The following is a 24,544-nucleotide window of genomic DNA, read 5'->3' on the forward strand; positions in this document are numbered from 1 at the left end:
CACAATGTGATTAGTAGCATCATGCCCAGGCCCTGCATGTGATGCAATGCTGTGAATGATGTATGGCATTGCAGGGGTCACAATGTGATTAGTAGCATCATGCCCTGGCCCTGCATGTGATGCAATGCTGTGAATGATGTATGGCATTGCAGAGGGTCACAATGTGATTAGTAGCATCATGCCCTGGCCCTGCATGTGCTGCAATACTGTGAATGATGTATGGCATTGCAGGGGGTCACAATGTGATTAGTAGCATCATGCCCTGGCCCTGCATGTGATGCAATGCTGTGAATGATGTATGGCATTGCAGGGGGTCACAATGTGATTAGTAGCATCATGCCCTGGCCCTGCATGTGATGCAATGCTGTGAATGATGTATGGCATTGCAGGGGGTCACAATGTGATTAGTAGCATCATGCCCTGGCCCTGCATGTGATGCAATGCTGTGAATGATGTATGGCATTGCAGGGGGTCACAATGTGATTAGTAACATCATGCTCTGGCCCTGCATGTGATGCAATGCTGTGAATGATGTATGGCATTGCAGAGGGTCACAATGTGATTAGTAGCATCATGCCCTGGCCCTGCATGTGATGCAATGCTGTGAATGATGTATGGCATTGCAGGGGGTCACAATGTGATTAGTAGTATCATGCCCTGGCCCTGCATGTGATGCAATGCTGTGAATGATGTATGGCATTGCAGGGGGTCACAATGTGATTAGTAGCATCATGCCCAGGCCCTGCATGTGATGCAATGCTGTGAATGATGTATGGCATTGCAGGGGGTCACAATGTGATTAGTAGCATCATGCCCTGGCCCTGCATGTGATGCAATGCTGTGAATGATGTATGGCATTGCAGTGGGTCACAATGTGATTAGTAGCATCATGCCCTGGCCCTGCATGTGATGCAATGCTGTGAATGATGTATGGCATTGCAGGGGGTCACAATGTGATTAGTAGCATCATGCCCCTCTCACCTTGGATTTTCATTAGGCAAAAAAATGATTTATATTCCTCTGCTGCTCAATGCCGTAAATTTGCTTCAACCGTGTGCAGGACCATGACAAGACTCACATCATCAAGTCCCCGTACGGTCCGCTTGACTGGGAAATCATTAGTCTCCCAGACATTAAGTAGGAGTAGGCAAGTATATATTATATAGATCAGTGGTAGGCAAGCTGTGCCACTCCAGCTTCTGTGGAACTACACATCACAGCATGCCCTGCCACAGTTTTGCTGTTAGTGCATGCTAAAACTGTGACAGGGCATGCTGGGATGTGTAGTTCCACAGCAGCTGAAGTGCCACAGGTTGCCTACACTAGATATAGATCTTGGAATATCCCATCATATAGTAAAAGCTGATTCGGGGTGAATCCATGTATTTGTCCCCTGTTATGAAGGAGGCATATAAATGACTACTTTACATAACAGTATAGTGCTTCCCATGAGTCCAGAGTAAAAGGTATGTTGTACATCAGTGTGGAGTCACAGCCTGGCTCATTGTTAAAGTGGTTATATTCTATTAAACAATTTGTTTAGTAAAACTTGCACACAGAGTGGTGGAGGAGTGATGTAAGCTTTGTTTATGTACAGGATAGAGCAGGGGCGTTTTAAGAGAGAAGGGGGCCCGTGTGCAGACTCTGTTTGGACCCCCTCCTCTCTGGCAGTGGACTGAGCGCAAACGATTTTGGCTCAATGCCAGAATCTCCTGGGCATGCGCAGGTCTCCGGGAAATGGCGCCTGTGCCTTATTCCCGGGGGACATCTTTTCTGCACATGCGCGAGTCACCTGGAAAATGTCCGCTGCCAATTTCCCTGTGAGTTTTGCTGCTCTGCAGTGCTGGCCCGGAGCTGGGGAGCAGCACTCCGAAGTCTGCAGAAAGATAAGTATAAACTAAATATGGGTGCAGGGTATGCAATGTGGGCCCCCCTGCACTGCACACCCTGCACCCATTATAAATACGCCCCTGGCATAGAGCTAAACGCACTGCTTGGATAGTTAAATACACCCTGTTATTATTAAACAATATTGCATAATAAGTAAATTGTTATGTTTATCTTTCCTTTATAAAAATATTCAATAAAGTCAATACGAAAATAGCTTTGGGTGTCAGAAAAGGTTTGATACTGAATTGCGTTCTGCTCAGAAAATAAGAACACGAATATCAATTGTGATATTTATGTGTACAGCATAGCATTTTTAAGAATGTTAGAGACCCAACAACACTCAAACTTTATTTTATTTCTCATTGTAAAATGTCATGTCTCCCTGTGCTTCTGGTCTAGCTATTGTTTATTTGTAAAAAATATATTGTTTCTTTAGCATCAAGATAAAAACTGAAGGTTAGATTACTTTCATGTTTTCCCAATTTTACAGAGAGTATATTGAATCGATTGTTTAAAAAATGTTTACTTCGTAGTTCAAAATTTATATGCAACAAATAAAAAAAGTGATTATTCAAAAACAACCATCACAGTGCTTAACAAGATTTAATGTACATTTATTCTTAACATGTGGAACATATAGTATAAAGATTTTATACTGAATAAATGGTATTCATTAAGCCAGAGGAAAGGAGAAATTTTTTTCCATTTTCTTTTTTTAACTACATTTTGTTGAAATACAAATATGTTGTGTCTCATCACTGAAAAACCCCAGAAGTTGTGTTGCTTCGTCCATTATTCTGTAATAACTGCTGTCTGTATAATATAACCATTGTCTAATTCAGTTGTCAGGCAACTATTTCCACATTATGACCAGAAAGCAAAGTGTCAGCTGCTACCCCGAAATAGAGAATTCATCTATACATACAGATACTTGCACATTATTCTCTTGGTTGGAGATATGGCCAGGAGAAAATTATTAATTTCCAGTGCCATGAAAAGGAAGGAAAAAATTTAAATAAAATATGACTATAAAAATCTGTTATCACTTTAACCACATCTTGGGGAAATAGCCAAATAGTCTACATAAATGAATGCTTAAGAAAAAAAAGCAAGAAAAAAAAAGGTGAAGGCCTGTACATCTCTTATATACATCACAGCCCCTGTTGCAGTAGAAAATAAAATAGAAAAAAATAGAATGAAATATCTAAAGACTGTCAGTGTGGATAGTCAAACAAATACCATATTTATTAACAGTGGTGTGTATTTCTGCACTCAGTTTTACTATGTTCAGAAATTGATTTATTTTTACTTGTATTTATTTTACCATTATTGTCTATAAATGCTGCTCCTATTCTAATGTTACTGTTATCCAATGGATAAAATCAGTATTTTTGACTGAGGTCCTTTTTCTATATACTCTTACAATATCGCTAGCGGTTCTATTGCACACAGGTTTTTTTTTGTAACTCAAGGGGCAAAGTTATTGTTGAAACTGGAAACTTAAATAATAACATCCTATTTTCTTGAAGAATTGATACAATTACATTTTACAACGCTGGCACAGGTTTATCAATATTGTAAGTCCCATAAGGATACAACCAATAAAAGGAATAAGAAAAATAAAATCAAAATGACCCCAGAATGAAGCAATCACCAACTTTGGGTAAAAAAAAAAAAAAAAAAAAACATACATAAACAGCAATTATTTATTTTCTTAGCTCATTAACCATTTCTTAGAATTTCCAATAGGTAAATAATGACTGGATACAAGGAGCATATGTTTGTTTTTCCTTTTAATAATTGTTTCCTTCTTCTCTCAACTCTTGATAAAAGAACATAAAATTAGCCAGTAATATGTGACTTCCTACTCTCCCACTCACACATGCTTGGCTTCTCACTGGTGTCATAATTTTCCTATTTGAAAGAGTACATCACAGATGACTGAGGAAACCATAGAGTTCAGGACAGCTGTTATAGAGATATCCAATAAACGGCCTTCGTGCAATAGAAACTCGGAGCGGTTTTCCTCCACTTTCGTCATGGCTAGCAAAGCCTTAGCTGCCCTGCACATCATGTCTACGCTAGGTGGCTCCAAATGGGGAGGTTGCATGTGCATGAGGTTATGCTGACTCTGTTGATATTGGACCATGGTGACTCCATCTTCCAAGAAGCTTATTAAGTTACCAATGCTTCCTTTCTGCACAACTATGGCCCTTGCTACCAATGTATCCCCCTGAGCAAGGTTTGAAAGCAGTGCCACAGACATTTCTCGGCACACTGGATTTTTGCGGTCCCCAACGTACCTAACTAGAGTCGCATAGAGTTTCTCTTGGCGACTAAATGGAGGTGTGGCCAAGATAAGGTCCACATTATCGTCCTGTATACTGAGTTTACATAAGGTTTCCAGCACAAGTCTCTGGGGGGAAAGGATAGAATTGGGTCCTACTGTTGGGAAGGGGTCCTGTGCCTCTGCAGATGGGCACACCATCCAGTGTAGCAAGCCATCTAAAATTGGCAAACAGATACTTTCTGTGTAAACAGATAAGTCTAGCTGTCCAGAGATATTGGCTAATGTGACCAATGTGTTTTCTCTTAATACCTCGAGACAGTCCCACCACCACTCATCCTTGCTACAGCTGGCACTTTTATCTTCATCTTCTTCTTTCTCATAAGTCTGTGGTGACCGTTTTCTCTCTGGATGTTCATGGCGAAGGAGAATTAATTTACCAAGGATCAAGACCAAACCTGGATGTTTTGACATTTCAGCATCATTCCCAGGCACAAAAGACAAGCTACGAATAATATTTGACACACAGATGCAACGCTTGGCCAAAGAGTCTTGCCATTGAGCTACTGTACATAAAGGAATTTCATCTCTGTTTCTTGGTTCATCTTCCAATAAAATTATATTCCTATGAGTTTTGGCTTGATGAATTCCTAATTGAAGTTTGCTGCTCTCTATCTGTAAGCAATGGTTATTTGGGTCTTCAGGCAGTGCACCTGGTCTTGCAGAGAGGACATCATCAATGGTTGCAGTTATGTTTTTTTCTGGTTGGTCCTCATTATCCTCTACTAGAACTTTGTCATCTTGCTCTTTCTTCTTTTTGCTTAAAGAACTGATGGAGGATGGAGATCTTTTGCGCTTGGGGATCTCTATTTTGCTTTCAAAGTGAGTCTGTATATGTTCAGTTGTGTCACCTCCACCAAGTTGCCAATGAAGAAGTCCACTAGTGAATTCCTGAACACGGCCAAGCCGGTCAGATCGATCAATTACAAAGAGGTCATTCTTCTTCACAACTTTTATTGGCAACTTGTCAAACTTACTAGCTTGTTTTGGCTTCACACTAGAATCAATCAACACTTCAGTTTTCACAAAGGAAAGGGATTTTTCCTCAGTGTTAAGATGATCTTTTTCATCTGCAACACTCTGAACATCTTGCTCAGGTTCATCTTTGTTGTCATTATCCTCATCTTCCTCCTCTATATCATCTTCATAATCCATAGCAGCTTCTTCTTCCTCAGTAGATGGACTTTCTTCTGAGCTATATTCAAGAGCTTGGCTAACATTTTCACCAACTTCATATTCCTTGAGTATGTCGAAGATGTCAATGAGGCATTTTCTGAAATATTCCACCAAAAGTTCCAGGAATCCAGGAAGCTGTTAAGAAAGGGTTCATATTTGAATTTCAGTGCACAAAAGGAAAAAAACCCATATCATTTGTATAAACTAATTTTGGTTCTTTACTATGTTCTGTTTTTCATATTTTTAGTTCAGCTAAAATCTAGACATAAATCAACCTTTTGGTCTTGAATGTTATAGCTAAAAAAGAGAAAGGTGTGAAGTAATAAAGCTAGCTGGCTACAATGATGCTCACTTTAGGTCTTACATGTAACTGACGGAAAAAATGATATAAAGGTTTCTTTAATAGCCGGTCTCCACTCTCATATTCATATGGGATATTAGGCATATGGAGAAAAGAAACCTCTCATAGTGCACTTTCAGTTACATGTAAGATATAACATGAGCATCACCTGCCTGTACATTATCCAGGGTTTGTGAGGTGTATGCCTTTTACCCAATACCTCAGAGGATGATAAACAAAACCTTTATATGAATGATAAACACATCTGGATGTAAGCATTTATGTGAGCCATATTACATACTCCACTTATACTGGTGGCTTCCTATGGTGGAACGGTGCATATCTATATATATATATACACATATTATATATATATTTTGCAAGAACATTTTCTAATGCCTGGTTTTTGGTGTCATTCTGTTTTTTTTTCATTTTCTGACTGGGGACCTGTGACACCATTGAAGGCGGGACAAATGACATCTCATCTTTGATTGAAGGGAGGAAATACTGTATTTTTTGGAACTGAATTGGCGCAAGGTTTCATTTCCTTCTTGTGTTTCATATGTAATTATTTGCGAGTTGTGGTGACTTGTTATAAGGTTGTGATCTGCAGCCATTTTTTAGCGCCCAAGTTAGGACTTGTACACACTGTCCACTACTTTACTTTGACACCATTGTAGTCAATAAATGATAGACATGCAAACATTATACTCTCCAGTGGGACTACAAAGCCAGTTTCCATGAAAATCCATCTGAGACCAAAGCAATAAGATGTTCTCATCTCTTATGAATACTCTTGAAACATTCAACAGAAAATGCTATTATCACAGATTTCAATTACTTCTATAGAATGCACCCACCTGAGAAAGGTTGAATGTAGCCACCGTGCTATCGTCATAGAGCAGGATATTAATAGTGTCTAAAGCCCATGTACTTTCAGCCAAAAGACCAGATTTTAAAGACATCATTACTCTCCAAGCCTCAGGTGTTACTAAAAAAAAAAGGTTAATAGAAATAGAAAAAAATAAATCAATATCTTTTCCTTATATTTGCTACTGTAAAACTGTCATCCAAAACATATTTTGCAGATAGTTTTAGTTTTACAACTATATAGAGAAAAAATTTACAAAAGTGGAGCTAGGTTGAAAAGTTTAAATCTCATCACTTCAACCCCTATTCACAAACATCCAAAGTCAGTTTTAAGATTGCTGTGGTCAAAATGACAAATGCGATCTTGGGGCCTGATTCAGTACAGATCACAACTACGATTGCAATAGTGATTACGCACGCAGTCTCACTGCGAAGATATGCTAATCCTCAGCGATCGCTATACCGTCGCAGTACAACATAAGGGCGCCCACCTTATCTTACACACATCCGTAATACTTAGCAAGACTGCAAAACCATCGGTAACATTGAGTACAATCGCAGCCTCACACACACTTGCACAAGGTCTGACCTTACTCAGGAATTGCTATAGACCAGCAGAATACGCCAAGATAAACTGATGATCTCTGTACAGATTTGTACTGAGTGTGGAAATGTGAATAGGTTTTACAAATCCTAGAAACATAGAATTTACCAGATGGCCATTGTTTTCCATAACCAAAATACCATTAATAAGTCATAAACTTAATTCAAAATGAAAATGCAATGAACTAATAGGATTTTGGTTTTGTGTTGTATTTATAACCACTTGCCACCCACTAGCAATGTATCGATGTCCTATTAGGTGGCTCTTTGATCTGACAGTACTTTGATAAATGGTGGTTGTGCTGCAAGTATTATTACGCTGGCAATTGAATCAGGCTGTCATTGACCATAATTATGCCAAGAAACCAAGAAACCAATTCACTGGCAACTGAATCAGGCTGTCATTGACCATAATTATGCCAAGAAACCAATTCACTGGCAACTGAATCAGGTTGTCAAGGACCATAATTATGCCAAGAAACCAATTCACTGGCAACTGAATCAGGCTGTCATTGACCATAATTATGCCCCGAAACCAATTCATGTAGTTTTTGGGCACCTTAAAAGATGATGCCCTATCTGATCAATGTTTCTGCATTTGGGTTGTAATGATGTTATTACCTGGACTTGCTGCCTAAGGTTCTGGACATGGATCACGTCTTACTATTAATTTTCAAGTTATTTAACAAAAATATACAATTGTGAAGAAAAATGTGTATGTTCTTTCCCAGCCCACCAAAGTGGCATCAACAAAAAAATGATAAAACTAAAATAGGATCTTAAGTTCTTGGCATCTATAATGTAAATGTAATAGCCAGCGTGACTTTCAGGCATTGGCATGTTTCCGATGAGTTGCACAAATTTTTTAAAAGGGCAATAATTTAAAAAACGATTGCCACTTTAAAACATCGGCCAGACTTGCCTGAAATTTACTTTGATAAAGCTGTGATTGTACACAGTGAAACGCGTTAGGACTGGCTGATTCACCCTCCACTATACAATACCCAGCGGGAGCTCATCCTCAATTGCCTTATGGTGTTCTAGACAGCAGTTATACTACCAGCGGACCAGACCAGTGCCATAGGGGACTATTTTCAATGCAAATGCTTTGCCAGCGTTGCTAAAGGACCCCATATTATCATTTGGACACTGAAACTGGTAATTATATACTCATGCTGGATACATTTCTTCATAATACACCAAAAGACTACTTGTGATTATGAAATTATGCTCCCAATGCTACTATATTGCCTGAGACTTTTACCATTTACTTATGTGGATTGGTCACTTTTACCCATTTAATTCATTCTATATCATAGTGCAGATATAGTTTTACCTATACATCTCATATGTGCCATTTCATTGTTTTGTGCATATTAATTCCTTTGAAATTATTTATTTATAGTGATTTATGTTTTATAGTTATCATTCAGAGCGCTGTTATTTCTGTTGTTTACCTGAAATTCACTGATGCCTGCAAGTCTGCAGGCTATTACATTTACCCATATAACTGTTTGAAATAAAGCCATCATATTTAGTATTATTATACTCATGATAACTAGTTGATTAAATTGTGGGATAAAATGCAGTTTCTGCACCAATTATATTAGAATAGACTAAATTGGTGAATAACCTAAGAAAACAAATTTTCATATTTTCTGCCTCCAAAGTTATCTTTATAAAATTAATTTTTTCCCAATTTTCTACATAAGAAAGCCCTATCTTTCCCAAATATACATTATGTTCATTATAAGGTACACATCTCATACAGTGGAATTCAATCTGGGGTGAAAAACAATCAAGTGGTTAAATTTTAAATAGGTTATAGTTTTCTCTATCGGATATGAACTTACCAATATCTTTTGAGGTAATTTTTCTCCTTGACTTCAAGATAGGTTGAGTTGCTTCAACTGAACCTGGAGGGAAGGTTATTTCACGTCTAGCCACAGGAGGCTGTACAGGAAGTCCGATGCTTTGTGTTGGTGGAACAGTGGTCATAACTTTCTGCATTTTCATAGAAGGCAGAAATGGAGACTTGCTTGGTGACATGCGGTTTTCTAGTGAGCGCTGAAATGAAGCTGGGCTAGGAACTCTTGAAATGTGGTTTGGCATAGAGGGTGGAGTCTGGTAAGAAGAAGGTGGAGCTCTGGTGATTGGTTGCATGGGTGCTGATGGGGACATATAGGGTGGTTGGCGCTGGTTTCCATGGGGTGGCCACTGACCCTCATGATTCATTCTTTGGTCATGCCCCATCATATCATCAGAGCGGTTAATAGCTGTATATGTTGCTGGCTGCTGTGTGCCTCCAGGGCCTTGCCTTCCTTGGTATGGGTAAGGCATGTCATTGCGTGATGTCCACATATTCTGTTGTGAGCCATCGCTTGTTGATGATTGTATGGGGCTACCCATTATCTGAGGTCCCATGCCATGCTGCTGTATTTGTCCTGGGCCCTGCATTCTCTCTCTGTTGTAAGGGTAAGGATACTGTCCTTGTATGGGCCTCCTGTCAGGTCCAGAGTAAGCATTGCCATATTGATTATACATATCTTGCTGCTGGCTGCTGTACGGCATATTATACATGTCACCTTCATGCCGCTTTGATGAAGGTCCATACATACTATCTATATGGCGTTTGTAGTTCTGCAATTACAAATTTCACAATCAAATCAACTTAGAAAGATTTCAATATTTTATATTTAAATGAACTTTACTCATACTCAGTGGCGGCTCCAGAGGTGGGGCTGCAGCACAGTCCAAAATTCAAATAGGGGAGCCACGCCAACAGCCAGTGATGTTAGGCAGTGTTTGGGGTGGCAGTTGGTGTGGCTCCCCTATTTTAATTTTGGTCTGTTCTGCAGCCCCACCTCTGGAGCTGCCAATGCTCAAACTTAATGTTTACGTTCATGGTGTTGCAAGACTTTCCTGGAGCAATATCTAAACTACCTGCACAAACAGCGGGGGTAATTCAGCTGCGGACGTAAGTGCTATAGCAGCTGCTAACATGTTAACCGCTGCGATAGCACCATTATGGTAATGCAACAGGAAGTATCATGCCACCTGCATGCATTACTTATCCGAGCTGCAATCAAGGACGCCGCATCGGATAATCTGTAATCACATCATTCGGCTGAGTGACCCATGGGGTCATGCAAGACTGCAGTCGCAGATACAACAAAGAGGTGAGGAAATCTCCGTCAGCTGATGGAGATCCTGGCCTCTAAAACGGCCGTGATAGGCCTCCGTTTTGGGAAACGGAGGCAGTTGCCATCCCCAAATGGCAGCAGACTGTCAATCACTAACAGTCTGCTGCTGCTCTGAATGCGATCACACAGGTCCCGTACTACACATGCTCAGTATGGGTCTGATGCCTGCGCAGATTCCAGACTATCGTATGTGCACTGCTGAATCAGGAACAATGTTTCCTAATATATAATGCAGCCTCCATAATATAAATATTAGGAATTTTACAGAGATCCTGCACAAATTATGCTGCTGAATATAATATGCAGCCTCTATAATATAAATATTATATCTTGTAGAGACCGAACCCTATTCCCTGACAGTGGTGCACTATCCTCCACTTCTACCCTGTCTGGACTGTCTGGATGAATTAAGATAATTACTCAACAAGTGTTGTTACCCTCATAGCTCTATAACTGCATCTTTCACCATAGTACTGATAGGGATAAGAAAATCCAAACAGACACAAGGAGGCTTTGTGTGGAAATGGAGGACACCACACTGCTGGGCCTCTAATCTAATGGACGTGTCCACTCCTCAAACTGACAACAGTCAGGCAGACTAGGGGATTCCAGTGGTGTGTGATCGCAGTAATTCTGCTAAATGCACAAGGGTATCTGGTCAAAATATCAACATTCAGAATGTCAACATGTTCATAATGTTGACATTTAACATCAAAGACAGAATGTCAACAGTACATTTTAGTGTTTTTTTAGGTATAGAGTTAGATTTAGGATTAGGCTAAAATATGCACAAAAATAGCATGTCGTCATTCTGAATTTAAACCTTTCATACAACACCTGTGCACCAGGCACCACTGCTGTCCCAAGGTTAGCAAATTGCTTCACAAGGAGTCATGCCCTGGACTCTTGTTCTTCCAGGCCTGGCGGCAAGTACAATTACTACAGCCACTGTAATTACATCACTGTCTGCACTTTATGGGCACTCTTCTTCGTATGTCTCCAGCTCTCACACTAACCAAACCTAACTGGCCTTGAGTCACATAGCTTGCCACATGGTATCAACAGCTTGCAACATTGCCCAAACTTATTTATTTTTTTAGGCCCAGTTGATATGCAAAAGAGCTATAAGATATTTCACAACATAGGGAGATATAATCATCTCTCAACATGATTATTAGGTGAGTCAGGGTATGTAATTTAGCTTGCCAAGCTTCAGGTAACCAAAAACACAACACGTTAACTTTAGATGATCACAAACAGATACAAACTATTTGGCTTCAGTGCTCAACTATCTGCATAAATGGAATTTCAAGTGAATAAATTGTGCAAAAACTTCAAAACTAATATCAGGTTTATCTGTAGTAGATCTAGCCTGACATTATGGAAATACAATATTGATTATTAAAATAACCGTACTTGTTGTTGAGGGTACATTCCAGTCTGATGGCCTCCATAAGGTGGTTGTCCTGTAGGAGGTCCTTGCCCTGGATACTGCTGCCCATAGGCTTCATGCCTAGAAAACAATGTTACTTACAATTTAATTGTATTAAATAAATATATGGCATTATTAAAAAGGTTCTGAGTTTGGTTATCTAGCCATTTAACAGAAGCACAAAATCAATACACTATCCTCAATAAGCATCTTTAATAAGTATAACTAATATACATTTCAATTGGGATTGTTTGTTTTCTATCTGTAGTGGAAAAACAGAATTGGCTTTCACTATTATTCACACTTGCACCGTGTGACAAGAAATCTAAATGACCACTGGTCACAGCAGAAGTGCACAAATGTTCTACAAGAGAGCAGCACAACAGGGGCTCCTGTAATTTAAAAAGATAAGGCTAATAGAAGTTATTTTGTGTTTTGTTGAATAGGAAATGCTCAGAAAGATGTAATTTTTTAAATAAATTTAATACTGAATGCCAGCAAATAAGCTAATCCCATTGGAAGACTCTACAGCCAGCTTCTCGTTATATTTTTGATGAACAATAACTTGCAGTTAGCTACGCAACCAACACATTTAAATAGAGGGTAAAACATCTTCAGTCATGTCAAGGTATGGAACGTTTTATATATATATTTCTAAATTTTAACTGTAGCTCTTTTATAAAAGACACTTTTATTCTTGTTTACTGGCACTTTAAGTATACTGTATGTTAATGTGTGTCACATGAAGCCTTCAAAAGGGAAAACAATTTATTGTTAAGTATGAAATAATTTTTGTACACATTTCAGAAATATACTCTTCTAAATTCATATATATGAGACACATTGGACATAAAACTTTTATATTTAAAGAGAGACACATTGGATATAGAATGTGTATTTATATTTAAAATATTAACTGCAAACACAAAAAGGTAAAAGAGACAGATCACACTTTCATTAGGCTTAAACAGAAAATTGAAAAACTTAAAAAGGATTTTTTAATGTGCTACAGTTATTATTAAGAGACAGGTTTGCTTTACTACAGCATAGCGGAAGGGTAAATAAGGGACCCCAGGGTGTAAGGTTATTGCAAGTATAAGTCCTCAGTATGTTACAGAAGCAATGAACCATGAAAATGGGGTATGCAATATACTTTTTAATCTTTCTTGACCTAACCTGGGAGTAAAAAATATTAAAGGATAACATGATCATACACCAATAATGGTGAAATTCCTGTACATGAAGCATATCTTATATTGTAGCCTTGCTCCATGGAAAGTCACAGGATCCAGTTTTGCTACGTCAGTAGAAAGTGACCATGTGCCATAACAGATGGTGCCTAAATTCCCTTTAACATAAAAAAGGAAGGGTCCTGTCAGCGGGTTGGGTACGGGATGAAGGCGTTCAGGATCCAGTCAGTCAGAATTCAGACACTGGCATCCTGACAGGGTTAGGATACCAACACCTGTCGGTAAGTATCTTAACCATACCCCTAACTCTCCCTCCCCACAATCTAAACCTATCCCTCCCCCCTAGTGCCAAAACCTAACCTCTCCCCCCCTGCAGCCTAACCCTCTCCCTCTAGTGCCTAACCATAACCGTCCCCCTAGTGCCTAACCTAACCCCAACCCCACTATTTACCGTCAAGGTGGCAGAGGTCGGGATGCTGGCACTGGGATTCTGACTGGCATCGGGATTCTGGTGTCGGTATTCTGAGCACTGGTATTCCGACAGCCGAGATTAAAAATACATCCCATATTAGCAGTACTGTCACTTGAAGAATAAACTGCTGAACTTCTGAGCACATCAGACTTTTTAAAAATATATTTTAACTTTTAATTTCCAGCTTTACACGCTATTAACATTATTTTCCTATTCTACTTGTCTGGATACATCGATTGATACAAAAAAACTTCTTTTTTCTATGTATTGTTTCTGTTGCAGCAAAGGTGGTGTTATAGAAGCTCAGTATTTCAGTTGCTTTCCCTGGAAAGAAACATTTTGATTCTCTATTTAATGGCATAACCTATATAATGTACCTACTTACATAATGTACCTACCTACAAAGACGCATTACTCTTGATCATACAGTTCATTATGATTGAAAAAAAGAGAACATGTTTTACACTCTCCAAAAACATAACAAGAACAAGTACCTTTAAAATAAGAACTACTTTAACTACTAAAATGAAGTGCTAGTCAAGATTGCATACGGAAAAGTGCAGTCATGGTTTGCATGTAGAGGAAGAGGCAAACTCACGACAATTTCACATTGTGAAATACATTTGCAATTCAATTCCATACTCACATTTTTTTTTCAGAGCAAATTTGCCTGTCTATGTTCGCACCCCCCTGAACAAGTCAAAAGGTAGGGAAAATCTTTATTTTAAGGTAAAAATGTCAGGAATTGCTTCAAAACTCCTCCCCCCCATTTACTAATTAGGCAGTTTTCAATTAGCTTAAATAGATAAATAATTACATGTCATTCATTTGGGGTCAAAAAAAATAAATGGCTCAAATTAACCCTAAATAAGCTTTTTAGCTTAATAATGCATCCCACATTTAATGAAAGCATTTATTTCAACTAAAAATAATTGCTCATTTCTTTTTAGATTTTTTAAAGTCACCTCAAATTACCCCAAAAGCATTTTCTATTGCATTTTCCATTTAATTCATTTGTAATGAATCAAAATTCTACAGCTTTTTTTTATCATTTTACTTTTTTTTTAAATGCACATATTGTATCAGCTGCTTGACACCTTTTAAAAGCTCTCAGTACTTTCCTTATGCCCACTTACAGTTTTCTATATGAGTCTGCTAACGAAATTGTCACTTTTTGAGGGTCCAGGAAGGTCTCCCCACTTTTTTATGCTATTTTCCCTGTTCGCATTTTAGACAAAATTTGCAAACTCTTGCTGCGAGTAGTGCGAATTGGCATTTCTAATTGAATTGTGCATATCTCGGGTGTGCGCATGAAGGTGAAGTGTGCGAGTTAAACGCCTTTTGCAAATTCGCATTAAGTGAATTCCCCCCAGTGCCTCAACATGTTTCTGGCTCATATTGAATTGAGACTATAGTGGTGTGGAGGGTAAAATTCTGTCAACACAGGTGTGTTTATTCAGAAAATTATTCAGAAGTTGTTCAATGGACACTACCAAATTCTTTTGCAGGCACTGCCTTGGATAAATGGTTTGCACATTGGGACACTTTCCGAAGTGGCCCTTTGTGTAGGACATTAGCAAGGCCCGACAATGGCCACAGCATCACAACAGTGTTCATCCACACTTAAATGGACAGAAACTGAGGGGTATACCAGAGCAGGTGACATACAACATACTTCAACAGTCTCAGCTGTGTATCCACTCCATTTTCACTACACTTACAGTAAGTTACTATGAGGTAAACTTAAGGGTGCCAGGGTGGGGACCTCAAGCAATGTACTAACGTGGGGGATTTTATTGGTAAGGGAGAGAAACACCAAAGTGGCGATTTCACATTTTGACTAGGATATGCATTCCACCCTAGGATCAGCAACCATTGGGAGCAGGTTGTGCTTGATATGTAACTGTAGTTAGTTTCATGAGCAAAAACACCATATTCTGGTTTCAACACTTCTATCATTTCCCATTGTATAGACATTACATTTCTCACCTTTGCTGTCCTGGATAACGGTTTGGTGAATACATGGTAGGATCACTGTTTGAAGGCCCCATATTGTTTTGACCTGGGGGGCCCATATTGCCATCAGCACCAATGCCATATTCTGACCTAAAGGAAAATGTTAAATAGTTTTACAAGGTAAGAATAAACCATAATGTAATCAGTCATCAATGTTTCCAGGATGCACAGTAGCATTACCACCAGAGCCGTAACTAGACTTTTTGGTGCCCTGTGCCATTTTTTAAATAGGGAGATAAGATAGTGCACCTTAAAAAGAGCCATGGCCTCATGGGGAAGGGACAGGGAGGAGATAGAAGAGGCCAGGAGATGCTGGGGATAAAAGAAGAGGAAGCTACAAGTGAGAATGATATTAAACAAGAAAATTGACAGGCCCACACAGTGCCCCCTGCCCTGTGGTGCCCTGTGCCATGGCACTGGTCGTACTACCCTAGTTACGGCCCTGATTACCACTTTGCTTTCTCTGCAGTTTACATTTTTACTAGGCTGACTACAGTATCTTTACAAGTATTACTGTTTGAATTCCATAACAGTCTACAGTGTAATATGTCGATTACGCAAGAAAACACCTGTTTAATCTTCTAAGAGCTAAAGATCGACAGCCCTGACTGTCACTGGAACTATTCTAATTCACCAGAGTGTGTTTGCAAGTGAATGGCTATTTACGCATCAAAATAAATAAATAAATAAAAGCAGTAACACAAAGGCCTTGGTTGACTAATATATACAGAGGGGTCTTCATACGATGGGTCTTACGCGGATTCAGACGCAGCAAAACACCACACACACTGTACTAGAGAGGATGGTCTAAGACTTTAACCGCAATTTGTTTTAAACACACACAAAGTCACATATGAAGCATAATTGAACTTGGCACGAGAAAAAGTCGTGGCCGCATCAGAGCACTTCTTACGCAGATTCAGTCTCAGTCGCATACAGATATACAAATGTCACAAATCAAATTGATCAGTGTAATCCAAGTATTTTTGTTGCTCCCAGTTGTTTTATTATGCAAATAAGACGCACATTTTGAGTGAGAAAGACACTCGGCGTGGCTGAGTCGCCTGGGACCGGGTGCACCGAGAAGGGCTATTTGCCACTACTTGACCAACAGTTATGAAACACATCTGTATTTAAACTAGGCAATGTTATATCAACAGCACATGAATAGATGTAGCCTCGCCCATGTTATCACCCAACCTTCATAAACTGAAAAACTAAATATCACAACCTAACAAGCCTACAAGTCATCATGATCTTTGGAGTATTTTAGCACATTATCTTACTGTAGACATCCCAGGTTCAAACATTACACCATCTCCTACAAGCAAATAGACTAATAAGCCTGTTTCCCGTAAAATAGGTTACTAATGCTGTAGCCAAAGGCTCTGTGCATGGAGCACATCTCTTAAATATCATTATTGGTAATATTACTACTGGTATTAAAGGAAAAATAATAATTTTTGCAGAAGATACAACATTTGAAATACTGTAGGGTACACTAAGGAGAGTGAGCAAAATGATTGATAGTCTAGGTAGATCATAGGAGTGTGCTAAACAAAAACATGAAATTGTGTATTTTTGTCTTAAATGGTACTGTTTTAAGTGACTTTAAAGGTGCATATCCACTTGCTGACTGAGGAAAGTTTGAACTTTTACGACATCATAATCGTTCCTCATCCTGTAGGTGCCCACACTGAATAGCGTTCCCGCTAGGCTGTTTCAGCGGGGTGCCATGCCCTGCCCTATTTCTGAAGGGCAGAAAGCACCCTGCCCTCCAGCGTGGTGCCCTGCTGAAACAGCCTGCAGGTTGTGTCTTCCACCCATGGGCCATAGTGTCCTGCGGGTGGGGAAAAGGTAGAGCAGCGGTCACCGGCGGTGAATGGAGGCCGGGCGACGGTCCACAGTAGTAGTGCTCCTTATACACATAATGCCCACAGTAGTAGTGCTCCTTATTCATGTAATGTCCACAGTAGTGCTCCTTATACACGTAATGCTCACAGTAGTGCCCTTTACACTAAATGTCCACAGTATTGCCCTTTATGCATATTGCCCACAGTATTGCCCTTTATACACAATGCCCACAGTATTGCCCTTTATACACAATGCCCACAGTATTGCCCTTTACACACAATGTCCACAGAATTGCCCTTTACACACAATGTCCACAGAATTGCCCTTTATACACAATGCCCACAGTAGTGCCCCCAATACACATAATGTCCACAGTATTGCCCTTATACATAATGCCCACAATAGTAGTGCCCTTATACACATGTCCACAGTAGTGCCCCTTATACACATAATGGAAACAGTAGTAGTGCCCCTTACACATAATTCCCACAGTAGTAGTGCCCCTTATACACATAATGCCCACAGTAGTAGGGCCCCTTATACACATATTGCTCACAATAATGAGCAATAATGCCCACAGTAGCATTGCCCTTATACATAGTGCCCACAGTAGTAGTGCCCCTTATACACAATGCCCACAATAGTAGTGCCCCTTATACACAATGCCAACAGTAGTAGTGCCCCTTATACATACACAATGCACACAGGAGTGCCCCTTATACACAATGCCCACAATAGTGCCCTTTACACAATGCCTACAGTAATGGCGCTTACACATTATGCCACACAGACACTGCACTTACTTAAAGACCCGCTCCTGCACCCGCCACCATCCGACAGCTACTCGCGCTCGGCACTATGGGAGAGAAGTCACAATGCCATGCACTGCGGGAACCGGAAGGCAGAGCTCAGGAGTGAGCTTCCAGTCTCCGGCTGCAGGGAAGGTGCCGCTGAGCTCCCGCTTGTAATAAAATCGCAGTGGGCTCCCGGCAAATAGAGAAGATGGCGGTATCTCTCTGCATTGCAGAACCCGCTTACTGCATCGCGCAACCCTGTTTGGTGCATTATTCATTCTTTAATTGGATGCTCATATTTAAGTATATGTATAATATAATTGTCTTAATTAAATCAATTTTTTAGAACATTTAAAATGTTATAGTATAACCATGACAGATTACCCTTAAGACTTTCTTAAAGCCCTAAACAACCTTTAAATGTCCCTTTGCTACTTGCTAAATTGCACATTCAAAAGCAATTAAAAATTCCACCAAGGTACAATTAGCATCTAACCAATCACTAATTGATTAAACACAACAGGAAACAGTGTTTAACAAAATCCCAATGTAAATAAACCTTAATTGCCCTGACCCTGGATTTCTGGGAAGTAACCATCCAGAATAGCTGCATGTGGCATAGCTCCAAGGGTATTTCACAGAACAGTATTAGCTTTCTATGTTTTGTTAATAATACTCTTGGGATTTAATACCCTTGTTAACATATTGTTTCATCATTGCTGTTCAGTGTGGAAGAATGCCTGAGAAACCCATATACAGTGCAACTCCTTTCAGCTGGATAAGACCTGGTCATTACGCGTTCATTAGTTACGCTCTTTGTCACATGCTGAACCTTAGAGTGGTAAAACAAACAAATTTTGGATTTCATATTTGCAAATTGTTTAAGAGCAGATGATTTTATATTTTATTACCATGCAATGAGTATAAATTAAATCTGTATGATTTACCACCCGACACCAGCATCCCGGCAGCAGTTGAAATCCCGATCGTCCTCAGGTAAGTATTAGCTACCTAACCATAATCCCCCCCCTTAAGTGCCTAAACCTAACCCCCCCTCCCCGCTGCCTCAACCTAAGTCCCCCGGGGGGTGCCTAACCCTTAACTCTCCCGGGGGTGCCTAACCTCTCCCCAGGGGTGCCTATCCCTAACCCCCCCTTCCCCTAACCTAAACCTAACCTTCCGGGAGGGTGCCTAACGCTAAGTCCCCCCCCGGGAACCCTAAACCCAACCCTCCCCCCCGCAGCTATCTGATCGGGATGCCGGGCGTTGGTCTCCCGGCGTATGTCTATTGACATGGCGTCGGCATATCGACGCCTGTCTTTAGACCCTTGCCGGGATATGTCAGTCGGGAAGTCGGCTGTCGGGATTAGGTCCGCCGGCTTACCAACTGCATACCGTATAAATCGTACATCTGTTTACAGTGTACCCCAGCTGGCTGACAAGCAGCCTCCTGGAGATATAAGCCAACCTATATCCTCAGTAACAATCAGAATGGGAGAAAGTAGGAGAATCATCCATTCCATGTTACTTGGCACGTGTTCATTCCCTTTAACTAGGTGAATAATTCTCATATTATTATTATTATTACCAATTTATATAGACACACATATTCCACAGCGCTTGACAGAAAATATTTGGCAATTCACATTAGACCCTTCCCCAGTGGAGCTTACAATCTATATTCGCATGAACGCACATAGTAAGGGATAATTTTTTTGGCCAATTAGCCTGTAGTATATTTTTGGAGTATGGGAGGAAACCGAAGTACCTGGAGGAAACCCACATAAACACAGGGAGAATATACAAACTCCACGGATTCCAGTCAATAGACAGACATGAAAGAGGTTGACAAGGTTGAAGGTAGGCAGGAATAAAAGGACGACAAAGTGAAAAGGTCGACACAAAATTGGTTGTTTTTTTAGGGTTAGGCGCTTACCGGAGGGTTAGGCACTAGAAGGGACGGTTAGGGTTAGGCACTCACCCCGATGTGTAGGGTTCGGCACCAGGAAGGAGGGTTAGGGCTAGGCACCAAGGGCAGGGTTAGGGTGAAGATTAGGGTTAGAAAAAAAAGATGTGTCGACAACCTTTGTGTCTCCTTTTGACCTTATTGACCTTTTCTGTGTCGATCTTTTGTCGCTGTCGACTAATACCTGTCTAACATTTGTTGTCTATCTAGACATTGTTTATCTAATTCTTGTCTATCTTTTATACCAAACCCAAATGCCACACAGTTAGAGCCTTGGTGGGAATCAAACACAAGAACTCAGTGCTCTAAAACAGTAATGCTTACTTTTATACCATCAATTACTTTTTTTTACATTTTATTTTATTAGAGAGTTTGAAAATATAGCCTACATAGGCAACGATACAATAACAAATATAAATAGTGTTGTACAAATAAGTGAAAAACAAACAAAAACATATCGATAACAATAGCTGTATCAACAAAAGTAAAAAAATAAATAAAATATATAGGGGCAAAACAAATGGGGAAAAAGTAAAAGGGAAATTAACCAGAGACAATATATATATTGAATACAAGATCAAACATATAATATTTTAAAGAAAAAAAGAGAACACTGGCGACCAAGCGCTTTCCAACAGTACATCATAAAAATAACCAAAACCTACTAAACAGTATTAGGGTATATTGCTCACAGGGGAAATCAATGAGGGCCTTAATAAGGAAAAATAATCAGGTCACAATCTTAACTTAACCAAAGGAGTATTTTAATACCAAAGTTTTAATGTTGTAGCTCTTTTGGACACAGGTAACAATGTTAAAGAGGGCAGGGAGGATTAGGATTCTTCAGTATTGCGTAATAGTTGATCTATTAACAATAAAGATGTGACCAGTTACATAATACAGTGGGATCCCCGTAACATGAGAAATGAGATTAAAAACTTCTATCCAAAGTGGGTGGAGTGTTGGGCAAGCTGTGCCAACCTCACCACAATTTCTTCAGCATAATTGTGAAACATCAGGCCAGAACTTCCGTAAGCAGGCCTGGCGACAGGGGGGGACTAAGGGTACACCTGTCCCGGGCCCTGAGGGACCCCAAGGTTCAGAAGGAGACAAAACAGGGCTGCAGTGCCTTGTTGTGGTTTATAAATTTACCACGCTGTGTTATAAATCACATAGGCGCAAGTAGCCAAAAAAATAATAATCAAATCCATCCCCCCACCCCCCAGTTGCCCCCTCACCTTGTCTAAATGAGCACAGCATCAGTGACGTTGCAACGTCAGTATGCATGAAGTTGCCCGCGCGCCGGCACTTCCTGGTTCTTCTGTCCCTGTTTCCTGGGCCGCGGCCACCAGACACCGAAGAGGAGCAGTAAGATGGACCAGGCAGCCTGGCGAATGGAACCGCCACTCACCGTGCACAACTTCAAACAAACTGTCTGCGCTCTACAGACACACTCCCCAGTCCCACCCACGAGGCTGCGGCTGCACTGAGTGTAACACTGACTGTCAGCACCTGGCACCAGAGACTGTGTCATGTGGTGTGGTAAGTGTTACAGTCTATTTTTACTTTATTTTAAGCATTGGATATATAAGTATGGGATATTATTCATATATATATATATATATATATATATATATATATATATATATATGTACTGCATAAGAGATTCAATTAGTTGTTGGACGTACTGCGTAGCTTTCCCCTAAAATTCAGTTATGGTCGCTTCCCCACGCGGTAAGCCTCAGGGAGTTGTAAAACTCTGCATTTAGTGCACCCTCTGGGGCTTACCACACAAGTTGACTCCATACTTCTTATCTCTTAAACCAGGAGCTATGATGTAACATGCATTAGCCGCGGGCTTACGCGCATGGAAATTAGTAAGTAATTTATTAGCTCCGGACGCTAAATCCGGGAGCTGCAGACACACTGGAAGTACCTAATCTAATTGAATCTGCCCCAAAGTGTAAGTGAATGTCTGATGGTTTGTGATTCTGCAGTCTGCATGCCCTACCTTTGCTCCTAGTATTGGTATACCCAGTCTGTGGAGCAATATTAATGTTTGATATTTCAGCTATTTACCATACTTTTGCTTTGGTCTACTATTATTTATGGCAGTGGTTCTCAAACTCGGTCCTTAGGACCCCACACAGTTCAAATTTTACAGGTATCCTGGCAGGTGCACAGGTGTATTCATTACTCATTGACACATTTTAAAAGATGCACAGGTGGAGCAAATTATTTCACTTGTGATTCTGTGAGGAGACCTGGAAAACATGCACAGTTTGGGGTCCTGAGGAATGAGTTTGAGAAACTGTGGTTTATGGTATTTATGCTCTGATAATATGTTTTGTTTATGTAATTTATGCTGTTACCCTGTTTTGTATATGCTAATTATGCTATTTGGTGATACATGTTTTGGCACACGCAGGTGAGGGATGTGCTGGGGTCGAGGGTGGGGGGCCCCTAGAAATGTCAGTGTACCGGGTCCCAAGAATTCTGTTGCCGGCCCTGTACGTAAGCATACCGGAGTGAGATATATTCTTTGTATAAGCTTCATCAGTGACTTTTAAAAGAAATTGTAGTTTAATAAAAAAAATCCTCTAAATGAATACATGTATTTATGAAAATAGTTGACATTATTTACGTAGCAATAATATCGTGTTGGCTTATTACTTTTCTCACTAAAACCATTAGTATTTTCCAAATGATACATGTTTGACTCCAGAATTTGATTATGTAATAAAATTTCACTTTTTTAGGTTACATACAGAAACTATGCCCTTTGTATAAGTATCAGTGATAAACAAGTGTACAACAATTGCTTTTAAAGAAATGCCAAGGACCATGGCCCTGCATACCAGATGGTGGCATCCATTGCTGCTTTGGTAAACTGATGCCATGTTTTACCATGGTGGTCTAATCAGGTCTCATGGTGGCACAGTGGTTAGCTTTCCTGGTTCAAAGCAATTGGGCATGAGTTTGATTGCAAATTCAGGGTGCTAGGTGCTTCTATATTAAATAGGTTCCCTCCAACTATCCAAGGAAATGTTGATAAATAAATTTGTTTTTAACAAAAATGTGCCTGAGTGATTGTTTGCGTGTTCTCTGATTGTATAGACATGGTTAAATGGATACATAAATATAATGGCATCTGTATGGATGAAGTAATAAAGAAGGATTAAAAAGTATAAAGGTAAATAGGAAAAGGTAAACACAGGTAATAACGCTGAGAGGGTTTTAAAAACAAGATGACAAACTACTGAGAACAATTTAATTCAATTTTGACTGCTATGTCTTGTACCACGGCCACAATTCCAGCTAACAGTAAAAGCTATATTATTGGTAAGACGAAAATTCAACTTGCAGCATGAACCTGCAACAACAAAGATTTTAATCACTAATTTTATAGTGTGACTTTATATTACACTCACCTCCTATCATAGCTTCCAGGTCCGTAAGAGAATTGCTGCCGCTGACTCAAGCCCATATTGGACATCACTCCGGAGGGAGTCTGGTTGTAGATATCCGGCATGTTGCTGTTAGGCATTTGGCCAGGAGGCATGAAAGGCTCATTGCTTCCAGGCACTAAAATAATAAAATGAGAAAAAGTGCAAATTAAGCATGTTTTTCCTTTTACCTTGAAAGAGAGATATCAATTGTCCATAAAGCCTTTTAATGACCAGGCTGTAACCATGTCAGCTGAATTATACAAGCCTCTGGCAAAGGGTTGTAGCATTACAAGAGATTGGCTGTAAAAATGTATAGGAGTACAATACAGAATGACGAAAAAAATACAAGCATATCCCTGCAATTCAGAGGCCATGTTTACTAATACCACTTCCAGACAGAAAATGGAAAAAAAAAAAAAACAGGATTTTTCCAGACTTTTGCGTTTGCATACTGGGTTGTTTTGCCATTCTCTGTCTGTACCCCACTTCAAACAGAAGCGCAAATTACCAGGTCAAAAAATTCAACCCGGTAATTTGCTGATTTACACGGGTATTTCTTCTATCTAAAAAGGGTCAACACGGGACTAAATTCCCGTGTCTCCGACCCTGATAAATTCCTGGGTCGAAGTCCCGGGAATTTATACCCGGGATAACCCTTTCAGATAGAAAAAGGTCCCGTGTAAATCACCAAATTACCAGATTGAAATGTTTAACCCGGTAATTTGGATTTCTGTCTGAAAGGAGTATTAGTTGAATTAAATCACAAAACTATTTAAATTGATATATTCTTATCTCACGAAAGGGCAATCCTGAGTTGGTCAATATTATCAGTGACTACTGACTTATCTGTGATGTAACATTAACCAGGACCGGTGTACTAGGTGATGCCTCTCCCCAGATGGCAATGTCACGCTTCCCAGGGGTTGTGCCCCGCTATGCCCT

General features: G+C 39.9%; 1 protein-coding gene across 8 annotated transcripts in view; it reads right to left on the minus strand.

Annotated features, from left to right (window-relative positions):
- Nucleotides 1-2,488: 2,488 nt before the first annotated feature.
- The window catches only part of ARID1B (AT-rich interaction domain 1B), a 490,367-nt gene continuing 468,311 nt past the window's right edge, over nt 2,489-24,544 (minus strand). For all 8 annotated transcript variants that reach the window (XM_088448961.1, XM_088448959.1, XM_088448962.1 and 5 more), the window contains 6 exons: nt 23,585-23,738; nt 15,513-15,629; nt 11,846-11,942; nt 9,080-9,866; nt 6,614-6,744; nt 2,489-5,548 (listed from right to left, as the gene is read on the minus strand). In XM_088448961.1, coding sequence (XP_088305087.1) covers nt 3,794-5,548; nt 6,614-6,744; nt 9,080-9,866; nt 11,846-11,942; nt 15,513-15,629; nt 23,585-23,738 — 3,041 coding nt within the window. In that variant the 3' untranslated portion in view covers nt 2,489-3,793. The remainder of the gene's footprint in view (nt 5,549-6,613; nt 6,745-9,079; nt 9,867-11,845; nt 11,943-15,512; nt 15,630-23,584; nt 23,739-24,544) is intronic.

The sequence above is a fragment of the Taudactylus pleione genome, unplaced genomic scaffold (genome assembly GCF_031769625.1).
Source record: "Taudactylus pleione unplaced genomic scaffold, aTauple2 ptg000473l, whole genome shotgun sequence".
Classification (NCBI taxonomy): Eukaryota; Metazoa; Chordata; class Amphibia; order Anura; family Myobatrachidae; genus Taudactylus; species Taudactylus pleione.